This window comes from Rhododendron vialii, chromosome 1a (genome assembly GCF_030253575.1).
Source record: "Rhododendron vialii isolate Sample 1 chromosome 1a, ASM3025357v1".
Lineage (NCBI taxonomy): Eukaryota > Viridiplantae > Streptophyta > Magnoliopsida > Ericales > Ericaceae > Rhododendron > Rhododendron vialii.
Window position 1 is genome coordinate 4,806,422 of NC_080557.1, and position 21,223 is coordinate 4,827,644.

The following is a 21,223-nucleotide window of genomic DNA, read 5'->3' on the forward strand; positions in this document are numbered from 1 at the left end:
CTTGATCATTGGGCCCTTGAAAAATTTGCTTAAAATTAAGGAGCCTCTGAACTTTATAGGATGTTGTAACTGGTAAACCCCTCCCCCCACCCAAAAAAAAAAAGAAAAAAAAAAGAAAAAGAAAAAAAGGAGAGCTCATTTTTGCTATATTAACCCAAAAACGTCCATATAACAAAACAGTGGAGGTGCTTTTTTGCTCAGTATGTCACAAGAACGGTTGAATGAGTTACATATGTTATCTATTGAAAAGAAGATCGCAGGAAAGATTGGTTATGCTAACATAATTCCACTTTTGCTACTATATTTGATTGGGTATGTCACCAAAAACTCATGTATGCATTGTTCTTAAATCTGTGCAGTGCTGTAGCTAATGCGTTAAGTATTCCGCATGGGGAGTTCGTTCGCAGGAAGGAAACACAAAGGAATTGATGGGGGTGCGAACAAGCGGCGGAGCATTTGGGATATAGTACTACCTTCTTCGACCTTGAGAATCCTGCGCAACAATAAAATTGTCATCACAGTGATCCACAGAATATGAATACATATGAAGGCTTCCGTTAGAATCCACCCATGATATCCCTTCTTCGGTGTCATACCATTGACAGAAGACATGTACGTATGGCTAAGTAACATGAATGTCCACCATGTGATCGAAGCTCGAGTCCATCGATAATCCCTCTGTGGCTCTGGCAAAGTGTAAATGAGTAGCAAGATTGTACTCAGAGACAGAAGGAATCCAACCGTGTTTGCGACCATTATGTTGTAGTACGCATAGGGGTTGGTAAAAGCAAGTACAGCTTTCCCGGCTACGTGTTCATCTGAATCGTCTTGCCAAACACCGCCCGGCGGGTTCACCCCAACTTGAAATGCCATTGCCGCAATTAGTGAAGCTACAACCATAAACGTATCCCTTCTCTTACTCAGCCACTTAGGCTCGCGCTCCTCAACCTCAACCCCACCCTGTACAATAGTCTGTTCGCACTCAAGCTCCTCAACCTCAACCCCACCCTCTACAATAGTCTGTTCGCGCTCAAGCTCCTCAACCTCTACAATAGTCTGTTCGCGCTCAAGCTCCTCAACCTCAACCCCACCCTCTACAATAGTCTGTTCGCGCTCAAGCTCCTCAACCTCAACCCCACCCTCTACTGTAGTCTGTTCGCGCTCAAGCTCCTCAACCTCAACCCCAACATGTACAATAGTCTGTGCGCTCCTTTTGGCCCCGGCATTAAGTAAGATCTCTTGAATCTCCGAGCCTGTTGGATTTCCTCTTGATCGCAAATGAATATCCAGCGCTGTTTGCCCACTGTTGTTTTTTGCATTCACATCCATTTTGCCACTGCTAAGCACATGCTTGATCATCTGAATTAATAATATATACACGTACGGACTCACCATTAGATAAAAGGAAAAGAATACTGTTGGGTTGGTTAAAATTCCAATTAAATCAAAAGTCTTGCACATGGTTCAAATTCTCTTTCTTTACGTGGAGTCCCGAAGTGCTAGCTGCTGTTTCTCTCTCTCTCTCTCTCTCCCTTTTTTTTTTCCTTTCTTTTTGCCGTGACCTTACAACTTTCTTTGTAGGGAACATGTAAAATTGCAAGGTCACATATTAATCCATGAGTTTGGTGGTGCTTATGTAATGGGTGTGTATGCAAGTTTAAAAGAAAAAAGCTTTTAGGCTTGTAAGAGTGGGTTCTTGGTGAGAGTACGTGTATAAGGAGTTGAGTTTGGGTCTTCAAACTCAAGTGTTCACATGTACTAATTCTCTCATAGTGAAGAACGGGACCCTCTTCATGAAAGTAGGCCGGTTTTGGTCAAATCACGTAAATCTTGCATGTTCTCTTTGTGTGGTTTTTCATTGTCCTTTATTTTTGCTTGTGATTGTGGGTTATTTTGGAATCTCGGCACTCTCTTGCTTCCGGCATTTCTCAACAAATACTTCATCCGTCGTATAACGTCACTTTTCCAATTAGAAAGGGCTTTTGATCACTGATCCGACAACATAAGTTTTTTTTACCAATTTGACGGTTAGTGTGATTCAGAGGATGTACTATAGGACAAAATATTTCTCGATCATGTGGTTATAACGTCCACGGCTCATTCTAAGTGACTAGTTCAGTTCGCAACTTGGTATCCCCAAATGCCTTACCGAAGTGAACTACAATCCCATAGTGCGTTTGCTGCACTGGACCCCAAGTCATCTAGTTGGTAAGTACCGTACCGGTGTTGAAACAGAACATGTAATTGGTAATTTGGATGTAAAAGTGTCATGATGATGTCTCCATAGAGGGTAAGTAGGGAAAGTGAAGATAAAAATTGATGTAAAAGGTGTAATGATAATGTTTTTTTAATAAGTTAAAGTTACGAAGTGAGACTCTTAAAAAGGGACGGAAGGAGTATTATAATAAATCCAAAATACACCGGTACTGGTACATATAGTTCAACTAGAGAAAAAGGTATGCTGGCCGGTACGGGATTATCAACTTTGATTTCATGAGTAAATTTCTATAGTTTTTTCACTCTAGTTTTAAAGACCAAAAAAAGACTAGCTATATTTAGGAAAGTACTTAGTATTTTATTAAAAAATCAATTCGTCCTAAATAAATAATATGAGACCAATGGAGTACTGAGTATTGATATGCTCATATGCATATGAAAGGACAATTAATAAATAAAAAAATGCAACCAAGACCAATGGACATACCTCCAATCGTTTTTCAAAAACAGCTAGATGCAGTATGGTGTTGCCACCACTATCAACATCGTTAACAAATTCGGGATTTGGAATCATGTCTAGTAGTAGTACTAGACATGGAAACTGATAGTACTTTACACATAAGTGTAAGACGGTGTCGCCTTGTTCCACCTTAACTTGAGCTCTATGGGGACTGGTTCGAACCAACTCTTTTAAGACTTTGACCTGACCTTTGATTGCAGCAACGTGAAGAGGGTAATTACCATCTCGATCCCGAGCTAGGCACATCTCAGGGCTAACCTTCACTAAAGCTTTCACAATCTTTATGTGCCCCTTAGCGGATGCTACGTGAAGGGCCGCCCCAAATTTCGTATCTACAACTTCAGCAAGATTTGGTTTAATTTCTAGAAGTCGTAGAGCAAATTCTGTGTTCCCAGTTGATATAGCCACGTGAAGAGGATTTTTCCCTTTGAAACTTCCCACCAAAACTCTATCCAAAATGGAAACATCTGTTGCAATTACATCGTACAGTAATGCTAGATTCCCTGTCATTGCTGCATCACAGAGCCATTCCTCCGTTCTCTCCCTCACTATCTCTCTCAAGTGATACTCCATAGATTGAGTATATGTTTTTCGAAAATAAAGTTTGCACAACACATGCTTATTTCGTATATCTATTTATAGATAGACAATCGAATGATGAATGCATTACAATTTGAATTTTTTGGGGTAAAACGAGGATCCTTAGACGCGGCGAAGACATCTTCTTAATTAGATTTAAACATAATATTTTTGGGGGTAGTATGAGGATGCTATGATGCGGTGAAGGCATGTTCTTAGTTGGATTTAAATAAAAAATTTTGGGGGTAGTACGAGGATGCTATGATGCGGCGAAGGCATGTTCTTAATGAATTGGATTTAAATATGAGGCCAGCCCAAGTATTGATGATCTTAGGATAGCATTTTGTACAAGGATGCTTTACAACACGAGGATGCTATTTCTGACTTCTGCAATTAACTTAATACATGACGTTTCTTACTTAATATATCATACAATAGATTACATAAGGGGTGAGGATCATGAGTTCGGATCCCCTGTCCGACTCCTTTCCAGACAGACGCTTGTCCCATCATTCTTGGCCGTTGATCTCGCAAATCAAGGGCTGAGATGGGCCGAACACTTCTTACTCAAAACGACGTTGTTTTGGAGCAAAATTAAAGTGCTCGGCCCATCTCAGCCGTTAATTTGCGAGATCAACGGCCGAGAGGGGGTCGGACAGGGGATCTCGTGTGGAGGATCATGCCAGTGATGATTTAGTTGACGCAAGGCCAGGCAAGTGGGACGTCTGGTACTCCAGCTGTGAGTGACTAGTCAGGTAGTTAGCAGGCAGTTAGCTCGTTACGAATGCTCAGCAGATAGCAGGAATAATCCTTCGTAATATAATTTGCTGTGTGTAATTAGGCAGAGAAGTCGGTTAGCTTGTATATGAATATCTAGGTCATATCTTTTTAATGGTATACTGTATCCAAAATTCAGTGGAATGAAATGGAGTTTAATCTGTACTCCCTCTGTCCCACTTTAATTAAATGTTTCTTACGAAAATTCGTGCAATTTCAAACAAAAAAAAAATTTACATATTATTAGTTTTTATTTTCTTACACCGAATTAAAAAGCTCATTGGGTACTTTAATTTGGTGTAACAAAATAAAAATATTAATATGTAGAAATGTATATTTTTTTGAGATAATTTGAAAATGCAAGAATTTTCGTAGGGGACATTTAAAGTAAGACAGAGGGAGTATCAGTTTTGTAAAAGTTTCTGCATTAGGCAGTAGGCAATAAGATGGACAGGAATGCCCGAGAAAGCCTTAGTCATAGCAAAGCCTAGTGGATCGGTGCACTCAGTAGTCAGTAACGATTTCTTCGCCCCTTCAAGGTGAGCTACTTGCTGTTCGTCAATTAAGCTGGTATAGTCAAAGACGACCTAGGCCTAAAGAATATTTCTTCGCCCCTTCAAGGTGGCCTACTGGCTGTTCGTCAAGCGTGTGGTATGGTCAAAGACGACCTGGGCCTAAAGAATACTGGTTTGATTGAATCAGACAATCAAGTCGCCATCAAACTTTGTGTCTCTGAATTAGTCCCACCATGAGAATTGTTGCACGCTTGCCGCAGTGGTCATGGACATTATGGAGATGAACATAGGTTTTACTTGGATTAGGAAGGACAGCAAACGAGCTCGCTCACGTGGTGGCAGCTTAGGCGTTGAGGAATTTACTGTGCCTGTTAATTGGGTGGCCTGTCCCTCAAGTTTTATTTTGGGAAAATGATGGCCCAGGACATGTTTTAATAATTAATACATGCCAATGATAAACTAAGAACATTTGTTAATGCTGAAAATGTTCTTGGCGGATATTAATTATCAAACACCTGTACGTCCTTAGCCGTCATTTTCCCTTATTTTATCTTTTTTAGCTAAGCCCTCTGGGTTCAGTTCTGGCTATAAAAAAAAATTAAATTTTGTACCGTTTGATTTGTGCAATAGTAATAATATTTTAAATCACATGGCTTGATCAAATTTTTGATAGCATACATGGTAAAAATTCAAGCATCTGTAAATTGACCTGTTCTCCGTTCAAATAATTTTTACATTCGTCCATGCTCTATATATAATACCATAATGATGTTTCTGTGTTGCAAACTTGACTTCACCCTTAGAACGTAAGCAATCAAAGGGGTGCTTGCGATAGCTTTTTCTTAGATTTTAGATTGTAAATTATTGATTCCGCTTCATACATAAAAGAATCTATGAATAGTAGATCTGTTGTAACTTTGAATTAATTAGCAGGTAGTTAGTTCAAATGCTCAGCTCGTAATATAATTATGACATTTATTAATCCTCTGTAAGCAGACTATAATATATACTAGTATAATGATTTTTCTATGTTGCAAACCTGACTTCACATTTCGATCCTAAGCTAGCAATCTATGAGATGCTTGTGAGAGATTTTTCTTAGATTTTAGATTGTAAATTATTTATTCTGATTTTTCTGCATCTAAATGCTGCATCATAGAGGCGGTCCTCCCTATTCTCACTCTGTCTCTCTCTCCATGTTCTCTCTCCCTCTCCATCTGTACCCTCTCTCTCTCTCTGTTTCTCTCTCCATATTCTCTCTCTCTCTCTAGAACTACAATCTAAAATCAATAGACTGTTAGAAACTGGATTATCACATAATATATTGATGTTTAAATAGAGTCTGCGACACTGGGGGAGTCAGTCACCCTTGTTGTGCCCAATAGGAATAAACTGACTGTCTAGTCATTTTCCCACCAAAAAGATGACATCTCCAAAATGACATCAGCCAGTCTGACTATTCTCACCGTATATAAAAGGCGTCATAGATAAATAAATAGAAAATTAGATACCGGTCTTGATTTTTAGGCTCGGTTTGATCCCAATCTTAAATATTATTTTCAAACCTGGATAGGCTTGGTCATGGGGCATAATGACTTTTTTACCCAAAATCGACTGCTCCCTAGTATTTCGCTGTTATATTTCCCTACTCTCTCTCTCCTCCACAGCATTTCCGCTGCTACCCCAAATCAATTGCTCCCAGACCCATCGTCTCCTCTTCCATCCTCCTCTCCTCTCCCTCCTCGATCACATGTGGGCCGCCGGGAACATCACTGAGTAGACCGACCCCTTCTCGACACTGCTGACCTCCTGGCTGATCTCGGCATCATTTCCAAGCCGCACCGCGTGGCTGCCCTGGGGCACGATGAGGATCATGCCGCCCTGTTTCTGCCCGGAATCGATGAGTTCGACGGTGCCGTTTGATTTCCAGCTAGGGATGGTTGTGGGACCGTTGGCTAACGCCGAGCTTGAGAGAAGTCGCCCGATGGTGGGGTCTCGAAGTCGCCGTTGCCTGCAACAGGTAGTGATCGAGAGGGAGTAATGTAATCGCGTGGAGTCACGTGCGTGCAGAGTACTACTTGCTAATTACATACTATTAATGATGAAATCAAAACAGTTTTTAATCAAAACATAGTTTCTTTTCTTTTTTCATTTTGTTTTTTGTGACGATAAATTATATACTCCGTATTAGTGAATTTTGGAAATTGAAATCTCTTTTTGTGATGGTAAAGTTATTTTGGTATGGAGTGAGGCTTTATAAACTGTGTGTCGTGAAGCTATATCAACTATGTATTTTTTCATGAGAACTGTGTATTTTTCTATGAAAATTGTATATTTTTTAAGATATTCGTGTATTTTCTGTGAGAATTGTCTGAGAACTGTGTATTTTGTATGAGAACTGTGAGTTGTTCATGAGAACTGTCAATGAGAATTGTGTATTTTTTTATGAGAACTGTTTATCTTTCTATGAGAACTGTATATTGTCCATGAGAACTGTGTATTGTCCATGAGAATTGTCTATGAGAATTTGCATTTTTATGAGAACTATGTATTTGTATGTGTAGTGAGGTTATGTGAATTGTGTATTTTTCTATGAGAACTGTGTATTTTCTATGAGAATTGTCTTATTTCCTATGAGAGCTATGTATTGTCCATGAGAACTATCTATTAAAATCGTATATTTTCTATGAGAACTATATATTTTTTATGAGAACTGTGTATTTTCTATGAGAATTGTCTTATTTTTCTATGAGAATTGCGTATTGTCCATGAGAACTATGTATTTTCTATGAGAACTGTGTATTTGTGTGTGGTGAGGTTATGTGAATTGTGTATTTTTCTATGAGAACTGTATATTTTCTATGAGAATTGTCTTATTTCCTATGAGAGTTATGTATTGTCCATGAGAAATATCTATTAGAATCGTGTATTTTCTATGAGAAATATATATTTTCTATGAGAATTATCTTATTTCCTATGAGAGTTGTGTATTGTCCATGAGAACTATCTATTAGAATCGTGTATTTTCTATAAGAACTGTGTATTTTCTATAAGAATTGTCTTATTTTCTATGAGAGCTATGTATTGTTCATAAGAACTATCTATTAGAATCGTGTATTTTCTATGAGAACTATATATTTTCTATGAGAACTGTGTATTTTAGTATGTGATGAGGTTATGTGAACTGTGTATTTTTCAATTCACATAGTCCAGTTTTTATAACCAATTCACATAGTCAGTTCTCCATGAGAACAGTCAGTTCTCATAGCCAATTTTTATAGAACTGACTATAAGAATTGACAGTTCTCATAGCCAGTTCATATACCAAGTGTATTTTTCTCCGAAATAATATGAGGTAGGAAGTGATTCTAAAAATATAGTTCTCATAGCCCCAGTTCTCATAGCCACAGTTCAAGGGTATTTTTGTCCAAAATAATATGTAAACTCGGGCTATGTGAATTGACAGGGATATTTTTGTCCGAAATATTATGTTAACTGGTTATGAGAATTGGCAATTCTCATAGTCAGTTCACATAGCTAAGGGTATTTTTGTCCGAAATAATATGGATAAAAATATAAATTTCACTAAAAATGGACATGTACACAAAAAGTTAAGATTAAGGGATAAAATAGTAAAAATACATGAAAAGTCAAGAAAAAGAACTGAAATAAGGAAGAAATATTTTTGTCAGGACTAAAGTAGGTCCAAACCTACTTTTTGGGGCCTGTCTCCAAATTTCCCATAAATAAACCTGCACGGGTTGAGTTCAAATTTTTAGATGTTGAGGCCGCAGCAGATTCGGCTCGTCTCCAATTCATATTTTGGGTTAGAGGAGACAGTTCTGATCGTGACCATCCATTGTTAGATTCAATAATTCAGATATTTTCATAAACTCTTACCAGTAGAAATTAAGTCTTACCAATCAAAATTTAAAAATATATCCAAACCATTGAACGTAGCAAATGAACAGTAACGATTAAGACTGCACTGGAGTGGTTTCGGATTGGTTGGCAACATCTTGCCAATTTTCCTCTCTTTATTTGCACATGACATCAGCCAACCATCTCGATTATTGATTTACTGCGTTCTTGTAAACAATTATTTAAAAATTGTCGAACAGCTCAAATCTTCAAAAAGAAATTTTTTGGCTTGGAGCTGACCAGGTGTCACATGCCACCCCCGTTTTCCTCAATAGCTCCGCCCCAACATATTGTCACTTTGCTTCTCTTTTACTTGAGCAAATGACATCAGCCAATCAACCATTCTTTTATGAGCATGCCTGCATAGTGTACTCCGTATTTAACTAGCATATAGCCCTATGCACGGGAGATATTTAGCAATACAAAAACATAAATAATCTGAAGTATTTGAGCATTCAATTTAATTGAAAAAGTCGAAGTTCGAAAATTCCGATTAGACCGCAATCCTATAAAAAAGACTAAGCAGAATAACAGTTAAGATCTCTCATAGCTTAGAAGGATATCCCCCAGCGCACGTAACAGAAAAAAGTCAGAAGTTCGAGCACTCCAATTAGACTGGAATCCTATAAAAACTAAGCAGAATAACGGTCAAAATCAGTGAAGATCTCTCATAGCTTAGAAGGATATTCCCCCATCCCCGCGTAATTGGAAAAAGTCAAAAGTTCAAATGCTCCAATTAGACCACAATCCTATAAAAAACTAAGCAAAATGATGTAGAACACGTGGAGGCCCAATTCCATGATCAGCTGGACCGAGCCAAGCCCCGAAAGTCCAAACGGTGTTTAATTTCAGATTACCCAAATTGGCTAAATTCGGACGAGCTCGGAATAGGCCCAAACTTGGTGGGCTGACTTAATTTCGCGCTCCGGTCAATACTCATTAACCCTAAGTTGATGATCGATGGTGCTTTTCGGCCTAATTCCTTCGTATAGGCCTTCAATTGCGTTATTTTGCCGTTTTAGGAAAGATTTGTTTCATTAATAACTCTTAGACCATATTTCCTTTTAAGTTGATTCTTTTTGGGAAAGTCTTGTTTTTCTTTCCCGTTTTCAGTTTTAGGAAAAGCCCCAAATTATGGCACTTTTTATTTTCCAAGTTTATTTTTAGGGTTTCTAGGGTTTCAGCCTATTTAAGGGTTTGTAACCTAGAGTTTATGTAGCTTTTTGATTAATAATATTGCAGAGATTTTCTCTTTCTTTCTTGTGCGCAAGATTTGCTCGTTGCGACGAGTTGTTTATCTCGTTTGGATTAGTACGCTAACTAATCTCTCGTGAATTCCGCTGCGTCAAGTGGTATCAGAGCAAGGCTTTGCCTGGTTCGATGGCACTAAACACAGAAGAAGACACACCCATTGACGTTGGTCGTGGGCTTACTGACCTAAGGAGGATGGTGGAGGATCAACAAGCACAGTTGACGGAGATCCGTCAGGATACCCGCACTCAGTTCACTGAGATCCGTCAGGATACCCGCACTCAGTTCACTGAGATCCGTGAGATGCTGCAGGAGATGACTCTACAAATCCGCCAAAGGCCAGGGAGGGTTGAGGAGGATCGCGCGTTGGGATTTGCCCATCGCCAACCTCGTAACCAAGATCGGAATCGTGCCGGAGGATTTGCCCGAGGCGCAGCCGGTCGTCGTCAGATGGTAATACATGATGCTGAGAGTGAAGAATTCGAACCTGAGGATAATGAAGAACAAGAAGACCGTCCCGTTGGGCGACAACAACATCGGTTCGATGATTACCGCATGAAAGTGGACCTTCCCACGTTCAACGGTAATTTACAGATGGAAGAGTTTCTTGACTGGGTTTCAGAGGTTGAGAGGTTCCTTAATATGATGGAAGTTCCTGAGTCGAAGCAAGTAAAGATGGTCGCTTATAAACTAAAGAGCGGCGCTGCAGTTTGGTGGGACCAATTGCAGGCGAGACGACGGAGGCAAGGAAAAGAGTCTGTGACAACATGGCGCAGAATGAAACAGCTTATGATGGAGAGGTTTTTGCCGTCTGACTATGACCAACATCTGTTCCGGTCATACCAGAACTGTTCGCAGGGATCTAGGTCTGTTTTTGATTACACGACTGAATTCAATCGACTCTCAGAACGTAATAATCTGAGTGAGACTGAAGGTCAGCAAGTAGCGAGGTACATGAACGGGTTGAAACCCTCAATTCAGGAAAAGATAGGATTGCAGCCTGTTTGGGAAGTTGATGACGCCCTTAACTTAGCAATTAAGGCCGAACAGATGGAGCGTAAACCAGCCAATTCAGGATACCGTCGAGAGTCGTTTGTTCCTGCTGCTGATAAGGGGAAAGAGAAACAGCCAACAGTGCCTCCTTTTCAACCTAAAGTTACAGTTGGTGGTGGTTCTAAATTTGGAGGAGCTAATCAGGCAGGTAGCTCCAATAACAGGAACGTGACTAAAGCCCCTAATCCATATGCCAAACCCTTTGGAGATAAGTGTTTTCGGTGTAGCAAGCCTGGACACCGCTCCAATGAGTGTCCAGATCGGAAGGTGGGCCTAGTAGAAGGGGGTGGCGAAGAAGATGGGCCTGAAGAGGATTGGCCAGAAGAAAATTCTTATGATGTAGATTATGCAGAAGAGGATGGGGAACGAGTGAATTGTGTGGTGCAACGGGTGTTATTCGCGCCGAGAGCAGAAGATTCCAATCAGCGTCACAACATCTTTCGATCAAACTGTTCCATCAATCAGAAAGTATGTGACTTGATCGTGGACAGTGGGAGTTGTGAGAATTTTGTGGCAAAAAGACTGGTGGACCATTTGAAGTTGCCAACCGAACCTCATCCCTCTCCATACAGCATCGGTTGGATAAAGAAAGGCCCTACGGTGAAGGTAACTGAAATTTGTAAACTTCCTCTTTCAATTGGGAAAATTTATAGATCTGAAGTTATCTGTGATGTAATTGAGATGGATGCTAGCCATGTACTATTAGGTAGACCCTGGCAGTTTGATGTTGATATTGTTTATAAGGGTCGTGATAATACTTATAGTTTTAATTGGGAGTCACGTAAGGTTGTTATGGCTCCTTCCAGTCATAAGGAGCCTGTCAAACCACCTAAAACAGAAGGGTCTTCGTTTCTAACAATTGCTAGTTCCGAAGCTGAATTTGTGACAGATTTCAAGGAGTCGGAACAGGTTTATGCTATGGTGGTAAAGTCTCTGGTTGTGGAGGAAAGGGACAAAGCAAAGATTCTGATAGTTCCTATACCTAAAAAGATACAGCCATTATTGGAGGAATTTGAGGAGCTTGTAACTGAAGATGTGCCTAATGAGCTCCCTCCAATGAGAGATATTCAGCATGCGATAGATTTGGTGCCTGGGGCAAGTCTGCCCAACCTACCACATTATCGGATGAGTCCGAAGGAGAATGAGATTCTGAGGGAGAAAGTAGAGGAGTTGCTGCAGAAGGGGCACATTCGGGAGAGTTTGAGTCCATGTGGTGTTCCAGCCTTGTTGACGCCAAAGAAAGATGGGAGTTGGCGTATGTGCGTGGACAGTCGGGCCATCAACAAAATAACCATCAAGTATAGATTTCCAATTCCTCGCCTGGATGATATGCTTGATATGTTGGATGGGTCGAAGTGGTTTTCGAAGATTGATTTGCGGAGCGGGTACCATCAGATTCGTATCCGACCGGGAGACGAATGGAAGACGGCGTTCAAAACTAAGGATGGCCTGTACGAATGGTTGGTTATGCCATTCGGCCTTTCTAACGCGCCGAGTACTTTTATGAGGGTGATGAATCAGGTTCTGCGGCCTTTCACTGGAAAGTTTGTTGTCGTTTATTTCGACGACATACTGATTTATAGCAAGTCTGAGGAGGAGCATGTGGAGCATGTGCACCAAGTGCTGATGGTGCTGCAAGAAAATAAGCTATATATTCAACTCAAGAAGTGCAGTTTCTTGACTCGCAGCTTATTATTCTTGGGCTATGTGGTGAGTTCTGAAGGTATTCATGTGGATGAAGAGAAGGTTCGAGTTATTCGTGATTGGCCAACGCCTAAATCTGTTACGGAAGTGAGAAGTTTCCATGGATTGGCCACCTTCTATAGGCGATTCATTCGAAATTTCAGTACTATCGTAGCACCAATCACGGAGTGCTTGAAAAAGGGCAAGTTTCTGTGGGGAAGTGAAGCGGAGCAAAGTTTCGCGCTGGTTAAAGAACGGCTTTGTACTGCACCGGTATTAGCTCTACCTAGCTTTGAGAAGATTTTTGAAGTTGAGTGTGATGCTAGTGGAGTTGGTATTGGGGCTGTTTTGTCCCAAGAGAAGAGACCAGTGGCTTTCTTTAGTGAAAAGCTAAGTGAAGCTAGACAAAAGTGGAGCACTTATGATCAGGAGTTCTATTCTGTGATTCGCGCTCTCAAACATTGGGAGCATTATTTGATTCAGAGGGAGTTCGTGTTGTACACTGATCATCAAGCGCTGAAGTTCATCAATAGCCAGAAGAAGTTGGACAGTATGCATGTGCGCTGGGCTACGTTCTTGCAGAAATTTCCGTTCACTATTCGGCACAAGTCTGGGGTGTCAAATAGGGTGGCTGATGCATTGAGTCGTCGGGCTGATTTGTTGGTGACTTTGGCCCATGAAGTTGTAGGCTTTGAGTTCTTAAAGGAGCTGTATCCAGAGGATGAAGACTTCAAAGAAATTTGGGCAGTATGCGTTCAGAACCGGCCTATTAGTGACTTTCATGTTACTGATGGGTACTTGTTTCGTGGCAATCGTCTTTGTATTCCTCAATCTTCTTTAAGGGAAGGCTTAATCCGAGACCTTCATGGTGGAGGGTTAAGTGGACACTTAGGGAGGGATAAGACTATTGCGAGTTTGGAGGAGCGCTATTTCTGGCCACAACTAAAGAAGGATGCTGGAAATTTTGTGCGGAGGTGCTATACTTGTCAGGTATCTAAGGGTCAGTCTCAAAATACTGGTCTTTATACTCCTTTGCCTGTGCCTAATAATATTTGGGAGGATCTGTCTATGGATTTTGTGTTGGGACTACCTCGTACCCAACGAGGTGTAGATTCTGTATTTGTGGTAGTTGACAGGTTTTCTAAAATGGTGCACTTTATTGCTTGTCGAAAGACATCGGATGCCTCACATGTGGCTCGATTGTTCTTTCGAGAGGTAGTTCGATTGCATGGGGTGCCACAGTCTATTACCTCTGATCGGGATGTGAAGTTCCTTAGCCATTTTTGGGTGACTCTGTGGAGGATGTTTGGAACATCGCTGAAGAGGAGTTCTACTGCACATCCACAAACTGACGGACAGACTGAAGTGACTAATCGGAGTTTGGGGAATTTGATTCGCAGTATCTGTGGTGACAAACCGAAGCAGTGGGATCATGCTTTGCCGCAAGCTGAGTTTGCTTTCAATAGTGCAGTTCACAGTGCCACGGGAAAATCACCTTTTTCCTTGGTATATGTGACATCTCCAAAGCATACAGTGGATTTGGTTCGTCTCTCACGGGGTCCCGGGGTTAGCGTTGCAGCTGAGGCAATGGCTAAACAGGCTCAAGAGGTGCATGAGCAAGTAAAACAGAAGCTCGCTGAGACTAATGCGAAATACAAGAGGGCTGCAGACAAACACAGGCGTGAGAAATTGTTCAAAGAGGGGGATTTTGTGATGGTGTTTTTGCGCAGGGAGCGGTTTCCAGTGGGAACATATAACAAGCTAAAGCCCAGGAAGTATGGTCCGTATGAAGTTTTGAAGAAGATTGGTGACAATGCTTATGTGATTGATCTTCCTGATTCCATGAAGATTTCAAAGGTTTTCAATGTTGCTGATTTATCTGAGTATCATGCTGAGGAGCCGCTGTATCCAGACTTGAACTCGAGGTCGAGTTCTTTCGAAGAAGAGGGGACTGATGTAGAACACGTGGAGGCCCAATTCCATGATCAGCTGGACCGAGCCAAGCCCCGAAAGTCCAAACGGTGTTTAATTTCAGATTACCCAAATTGGCTAAATTCGGACGAGCTCGGAATAGGCCCAAACTTGGTGGGCTGACTTAATTTCGCGCTCCGGTCAATACTCATTAACCCTAAGTTGATGATCGATGGTGCTTTTCGGCCTAATTCCTTCGTATAGGCCTTCAATTGCGTTATTTTGCCGTTTTAGGAAAGATTTGTTTCATTAATAACTCTTAGACCATATTTCCTTTTAAGTTGATTCTTTTTGGGAAAGTCTTGTTTTTCTTTCCCGTTTTCAGTTTTAGGAAAAACCCCAAATTATGGCACTTTTTATTTTCCAAGTTTATTTTTAGGGTTTCTAGGGTTTCAGCCTATTTAAGGGTTTGTAACCTAGAGTTTATGTAGCTTTTTGATTAATAATATTGCAGAGATTTTCTCTTTCTTTCTTGTGCGCAAGATTTGCTCGTTGCGACGAGTTGTTTATCTCGTTTGGATTAGTACGCTAACTAATCTCTCGTGAATTCCGCTGCGTCACAAAATAACAGTCAAAATCTCTCGTAGCTTAGAAGGATCAACCCCCCACCATACACACACACACACCCCACACCGAGTAACTGAAAAAAGTCAAAAGTTCGAACACTCTAATTAGACCGCAATCCTACAAAAAAAAAACTAAGCAGAATGGTAGTGAAAATCTTTCGTAACTTAGAAGGATTCTTTATGAGAATGCTTGCATAATAGTTAACTAGCATAAAGCCGCTTAGTAGGATTCATCCCCTCCCCGGGCAATCCTAAAAAAAAAAAAACTACGCGAAATAACAGTTAAAATCTTTCGTAGCTTAGAAGGATTCCCCTTGCACAAATAATTCAAGAATGAAATTTGTATATTTAAAATTGAGATTCCCAATTGGTATATGAATGTTCCTCTTGCCAAAACATAAACACATGAACACCCGTGACGAATAACAAAGTACGAAAAAATTACCAACCAAGTGTGAATTAAATCAATTAATTACATGCATCATCCTATTAGTCTGCAGCTTTAGATTACGTTGTTTTTTCTTCGGGAGCTCTTTTTCCTTCAAAATTTTGAAGCTTTGTGATGTAGAACACGTGGAGGCCCAATTCCATGATCAGTTGGACCGAGCCAAGCTCCGAAAGCCCAAACGGTGTTTAATTTCAGATTATCCAAATTGGCTAAATTCGGACGAGCTCAGAATAGGCTCAAACTTGGTGGGCTGACTTAATTTCGCGCTCCGGTCAATACTCATTAATCATTGGTTGATGATGAATGGTGTTTTTCGGCCTAATTCCTTCGTTTAGGCTTTCTATTGCGTTATTTTGCCATTTTAGGAAAAATTTGTTTCGTTAATAACTCTTAGATCGTAATTCATTTTAAGTTGATTCCTTTTGAGAAAGTTTTGTTTTTCTTTCCCGTTTTTAGTTTTAGGAAAAACTCCAAATTCTGGGACTTTTTATTTTCCAAGTTTATGTTTAGGGTTTCTAGGTTTTCAGTCTATGTAAGGGTTTGTAACCTAGAGTTTATGCAACTTTTTTATCAATAATATTGCAGAGATTCTCTCTTTTTTTCTTGTGCGCAAGATTCGCTCATTGCGACCAGTTGTTTATCTCGTTTGGAATAGTACGCTAACTAGTCTCTTGTGAATTCTGCTGCGCCACTTTGTTCAAGTACTCACACTCTGGTAACTCGTATTAATTTTCGTCCTTCATTAAAGTTGTTCGTTGGTACTTGTTTAGTTCATATCTTTTGTTTATTTCGTATTTAGAAGCATGTTTCAAATTAGGATTTCTTGCATTTCTTATTCAATGCATAGTGAGTAGTCGTATAGGTAGGGTCGCGGGGTGATTAACACACTATGACCAGGTCGAACACATTCTGCTCCTGTTTCTCAATAATAATAATAAGGCAATTTTAGGTTAGTAAAGTATTTTCGTTATACGAACCCGGGCATTGTCGGAGCCCATGAGTAACGGGGAATGTGGGACCAAAACTTGTTCTCCGTTGCGCATGGGTGAACGGCAACCATAAAGGTTCGCATCTTTTGAGGTAGCTTTTTCTCTCTAAAGTTGAACGTCTTTAGAACACCGAATGGAGCAGATAAGTCCGGCCTGGTTGCGAGTGCTAAGAACTCTACGATCATACCTCCTCTTACATTATTTGGAAAACCAAACAATTTCTTAAGTTTAGTTAATCTCAGCTTCGAATACAAGGGGTGGCTACCTAAGAGTCAGTTTAAACAAGTAACAACCCAAGTTTTGAGTCAGCACATATCACCGTCTTTGTAGATTCGACTCCGGTCTTACCGGATATTGTGTTACGTCGGTGTCAGCTCTACGCTTGGGGCAATCCATTATTTTAGAACTAGGAATTCGTTCAAGCAAGGGTGTTCAAGAGTTATACATTAATTCTACTAGCTCTATTAACCAATGATATATCCACAAAAAAATTCATATATTAGACTGAATAATGCAACCAAAATTACAAAAATTGATGAGATGTTCAAATTTTTCTCGGCAAATTTTGATAGTTGAGTCAAGCAAGATTGAAACGGCTCATAAATACACTAGTATTTGTCGTAGGAAATTGTGTGGTGAATTCACATGGATCTTAGAGAAAAGCCAGAGCACAATACCGATATCTACAGATACTTTATTATTTCTTTATTTTTCTAATTTTTACCGTTAAGAGTGTGTACCTTGTATTGAGCTAATATATTAGGTTTTCAATTCAATTGTGAATTGACTAGATCAATTGGTGTTTTCATAGTATAGGACTAAGTGTTGAAACAAAACCTACAATAAAATTATTACATGTTATATATATTCAAAAATAAAAACATTTTGGGTGTTCAAATTGCCTCTCATTCTTCCATGCATGTAGAGCCGCCTATGGGTTCAAGAACGTTGCTGCATCAATTAGCAGTTATGAACGTTGCCCAACTTTGTTTCTGGGCATCCATGGTTGAATTGCGAGATGTTTGTCCGTTAAAAAAAAAAATATGTGCACAGTTGTCCTCGAGGCAAGATGAACAAGGCTTGAAGTTGAACATTGTGCCCTCGAAAAAGTTGCTTAAAAAAGAAGTTCGTCGTCATAAAGATTTCTACTTTTGCTACTATAAATCCAAAAAGAGGGATTCGTTTATGCGTACTTATAGTTTTTGTGATAATCACTTGCTTTACGGAATTTGATCTAGTTTCTAGATTGAGTTACTATCTATTCTTTTACTCGCAAAAGTAATTAAGGGGCCCAAACTTTGAAAATTCTTCGAGCCCCAAAATCTCAGAAGGGGGCCTGGTTTGTAAGTATTATGGATAACCATGAATGAAGTTGAGGACGCATCAATTGTCAAAAGGTCACATATACTCTCGAAAGCTTGTCACTAGAAATACAAGTGGACCTGAAAGAATTTGGAAAACTTCTATTGAGAGAGATTTATTCGACTATCAATTCAGAGTCCTTTGTAGAATTCATATTCAACATTTACACGAAAGGAGAAATAAATTAAAAGATAAAAAATCGGACTAGTTCCCACCAACCGAATTTGGAAGTAATCTCGGCCTACCTCTGCCGACCTTGAAAATCCTGCGCAACAATAAAATTGGCATCACAATGATCCACAGAATAGTAGTACATATAATGGCTTCCGTTAGAATCAACCCACGATAGCCCTTCTCCGGTGCCATACCATTGACAGAAGATATGTAAGTATAAATAAGCAACATGAACGTCAACCATGTGATCGAAGCTTGGGTCCATCTATAAGCCCTTTGTGGCTCTGGCAAAGTAAAACTGATTAGTAAGATTGTACTTAGAGACAAAAGGAATCCAAGCGTGTTTGCAACCATTATTTTGTAGTACGCAGAGGGGTTGGTATCAGCAAGTACAGCTTTCCCGGCTATGTGTCCTGCTGAACTGTCTTGCCAAACACCGCCCGGCGGGTTCACCCCAACTTGGAATGCCATGGTCGCAATCAGTGAAGTTACAACCATAAATGTATCCCTTCTCTTACTCAGCCACTTAGGCTCAAGCTCCTTAACCTCAACCCCAACCTCTACAGTAGTCTGTTCGCGTCTTTTGGCCCCGGCATTAAGTAAGATGTCTTGAATCTCCGAAGCTGTTGGATTTCCTCCTGCTAGGACATGAATATCCAGCGCCGTTCGCCCACTGTTATTTACTGCATTCACATCTATTTTGCTGCTACTAAGCACATGCTTGATCATCTGAATTAATCATACACGAACTCACCATAAGATAAAAGGAAAAGGATTCTGTTGGGATGGTTCAAATTCCAAATAAATCAAAAGTCTTGTACATGCTTCACATTCTCTGTTTTTACGTGGAGTCCCGAAGAGCTAGCTGCTGTCTCTTATATTTTTATTTTTCTTTTTGCCATGACCTTACAACTTTCTTTGTTGGAACATGTAAAAACAGTGTGTGTGCGGGAGCGCAAGTGTAAAAAAAAAACGCCTTAGGCTTGTGAGAGTAGGTTCTTGGTGAGAGTGGGTTTATAAGGGGTAGGGTTTGGGTCTTCAACTCGAGGAACTTTTCAGTGTCGAGCGGGTATTGCCTACGTGGCACCCGCTCGGCGCATCCGAGCCGTTCGATACATTTTTGGACGGCTCGGATTAAAACCCTCTCTCTCCTCCCATCCAATCACTTTCTCTCTCATTTTCTCTCTCCAAATCTGAGCCGTTCAAACACGAAATGGACGGCTCGAATGGCCGAGCGGGCACCATGTGGTACCCGCTCGGCACTGAAATTTTTTCCCTTCAACTCAAGTGTTCACTTTTACTAATTCTCTCATAGTGAAGAACAGGACCCTCTCCATGAAAGTAGGCCGGTTTTGGTCGAACCACGTAAATCTTGCTTGTTCTTATTTTCGTTGTACATAAATTTTGCTTGTGATTGTGGTTGTTTCGGAATCTCGGCACTCTCTCTCTCGCCCCTGCCATTTCTCAACAAATACTTCATCACGTCACTTTTTGAATTAGAGAGGGCTTTTTGACAGACCATCATCTTGATCCAAATCGATTTTTAAAAAAGTTCACCAATTAGTTCAGTGGTACGGTACGGAAAATAAAATTGATCAAATTTCACTAATGATCACATGATCAAACAACATAAGTTTTTTTTTTTTTTTTTACTAATTTGATATAGTTTTTGTCTTTCTCGATCACGTGGTTATAAATGCCTGAGTAACTTGTCTTTTAGTACAAGTAAAGTCGACCCTTGGTATGCATTCTGTAAAGGGACTATCAACTTTGAGAAAAAGGTGTGCTGGCCAGTACGACATTATCAACTTTGATTTCATGAATAAATTCTATAGTTTTTTCACACTTTGTTTTAAAGACGACCAAAAAAGACTAGCTATCTTTAGGAAAGTACTGTAGTTTATTATTAAAAACGTTAATTCTTTCTAAAAATAAATACATAATAATATGCCACAAAAATTTAGCAGCAGGATCTATCGACATACCTCATTTCCAAAAATAGCTAAATGCAGTATGGTGTTGCCACCACTATCAACATCATTAACAAAATCGGGATATGAAATCATGTCTAGTAGTAGTACTAAACACTGAAACTGATAGTACTTTACACATAAGTGCAAGATGGTGTCACCTTGATCCACCTACACTTGAGCTCTATGGGGGTTGGTTAAAACCAACTCTTTTAAAACTTCGACGTGACCTTTGATTGCAGCGACGTAAAGAGGATTATTACCATCTCGATCCCGAGCTACGCACATCTCAGGGCTAATCTTCACTAAAGCTTGCACAATCTCTATGTGCCCCTTAGAGGATGCTACATGAAGGGCTGCCCCAAATTTCGTATCTAAAACTTCAGCAAGATCTGGTTTAATTTCCAGAAGTTCTAGAACAAATTCTGTTTTCCCTGTTGATATAGCCACGTGAAGAACTTCCCACCAAAACTTTATCCAAAATGTAAACATCTCTTGCAATTACTCGCTCTCTCACCAATCCTTTATCCAAAACATAATTTTTTTTGGGGTAATACGAGGATGCTTAGATGCGGCGAAGGCATCTTCTTAATTAAATTTAAATATGTTTTTTTTGGGGCAATACGAGAATGCTATGATTCGGCGAAGGCATGTTCTTAATTGGATTTAAATATGAGGCCAGCCCAGTTATTGATGATCTTAGGACGACGTTTACGAGGGGTCTTCAAAGTACGAGGACGCTAGTTTTGACTTTTGCAATTATTCTCTTGATCCGTTCCATATTGAGAGTTCCATACTCTCTCTCTTGCCATTTCTCAAATAAAAAAAAATCAACTACTTCCGTGTATAATTATCCGAATTTTTTCACACCGTATTGAAGATCTCGATTGGTACTTTAATTTGGTGCCAAAAAAATCAAAAAATTATACACGGAAGTAGTTAATTTTTTTATTTGAAAAATGACACAACTTTTCGTAGTAAACTCTTAATATAGAACGGAGGGAGTAACTTAATACAAGACGTTTCTTACTTAATTTATCATACGTACTATAAACTACATCAGGGCTGGGTAAGGATCATGCCAGTGATGATTCAGCTGACGCAAGGGCGCGCAAGTGGGAAGTCTAGTACGTACTCCAGCTGTAAGTAGTCAGGTAGTTAGCAGGCAGTTAGTTCGTTAAGAATGCTCAGCAGACAACATGAATAATCCTTCGTAATATGATTGAC

General features: G+C 40.0%; 2 protein-coding genes across 2 annotated transcripts; both read right to left on the minus strand.

Moving 5' to 3' along the window:
* Nucleotides 1–375: 375 nt before the first annotated feature.
* LOC131326691 (ankyrin repeat-containing protein At5g02620-like) lies at nt 376–3,310 on the minus strand. The gene is made up of 2 exons (XM_058359552.1): nt 2,705–3,310; nt 376–1,359 (listed from the first exon to the last, which is right to left on the minus strand). Exons 1-2 carry the CDS (start codon nt 3,308–3,310, stop codon nt 376–378), a joined length of 1,590 nt encoding a protein of 529 aa, XP_058215535.1.
* Nucleotides 3,311–16,468: 13,158 nt separating this feature from the next.
* On the minus strand, nt 16,469–20,092 carry LOC131326702 (ankyrin repeat-containing protein BDA1-like). Its single transcript, XM_058359562.1, has 3 exons — nt 20,012–20,092; nt 18,098–18,755; nt 16,469–16,755 (listed from the first exon to the last, which is right to left on the minus strand). The coding sequence occupies exons 1-3, from the start codon at nt 20,090–20,092 to the stop codon at nt 16,469–16,471; spliced, it is 1,026 nt and encodes a 341-aa protein (XP_058215545.1).
* Between the last annotated feature and the right edge of the window lie 1,131 nt (nt 20,093–21,223).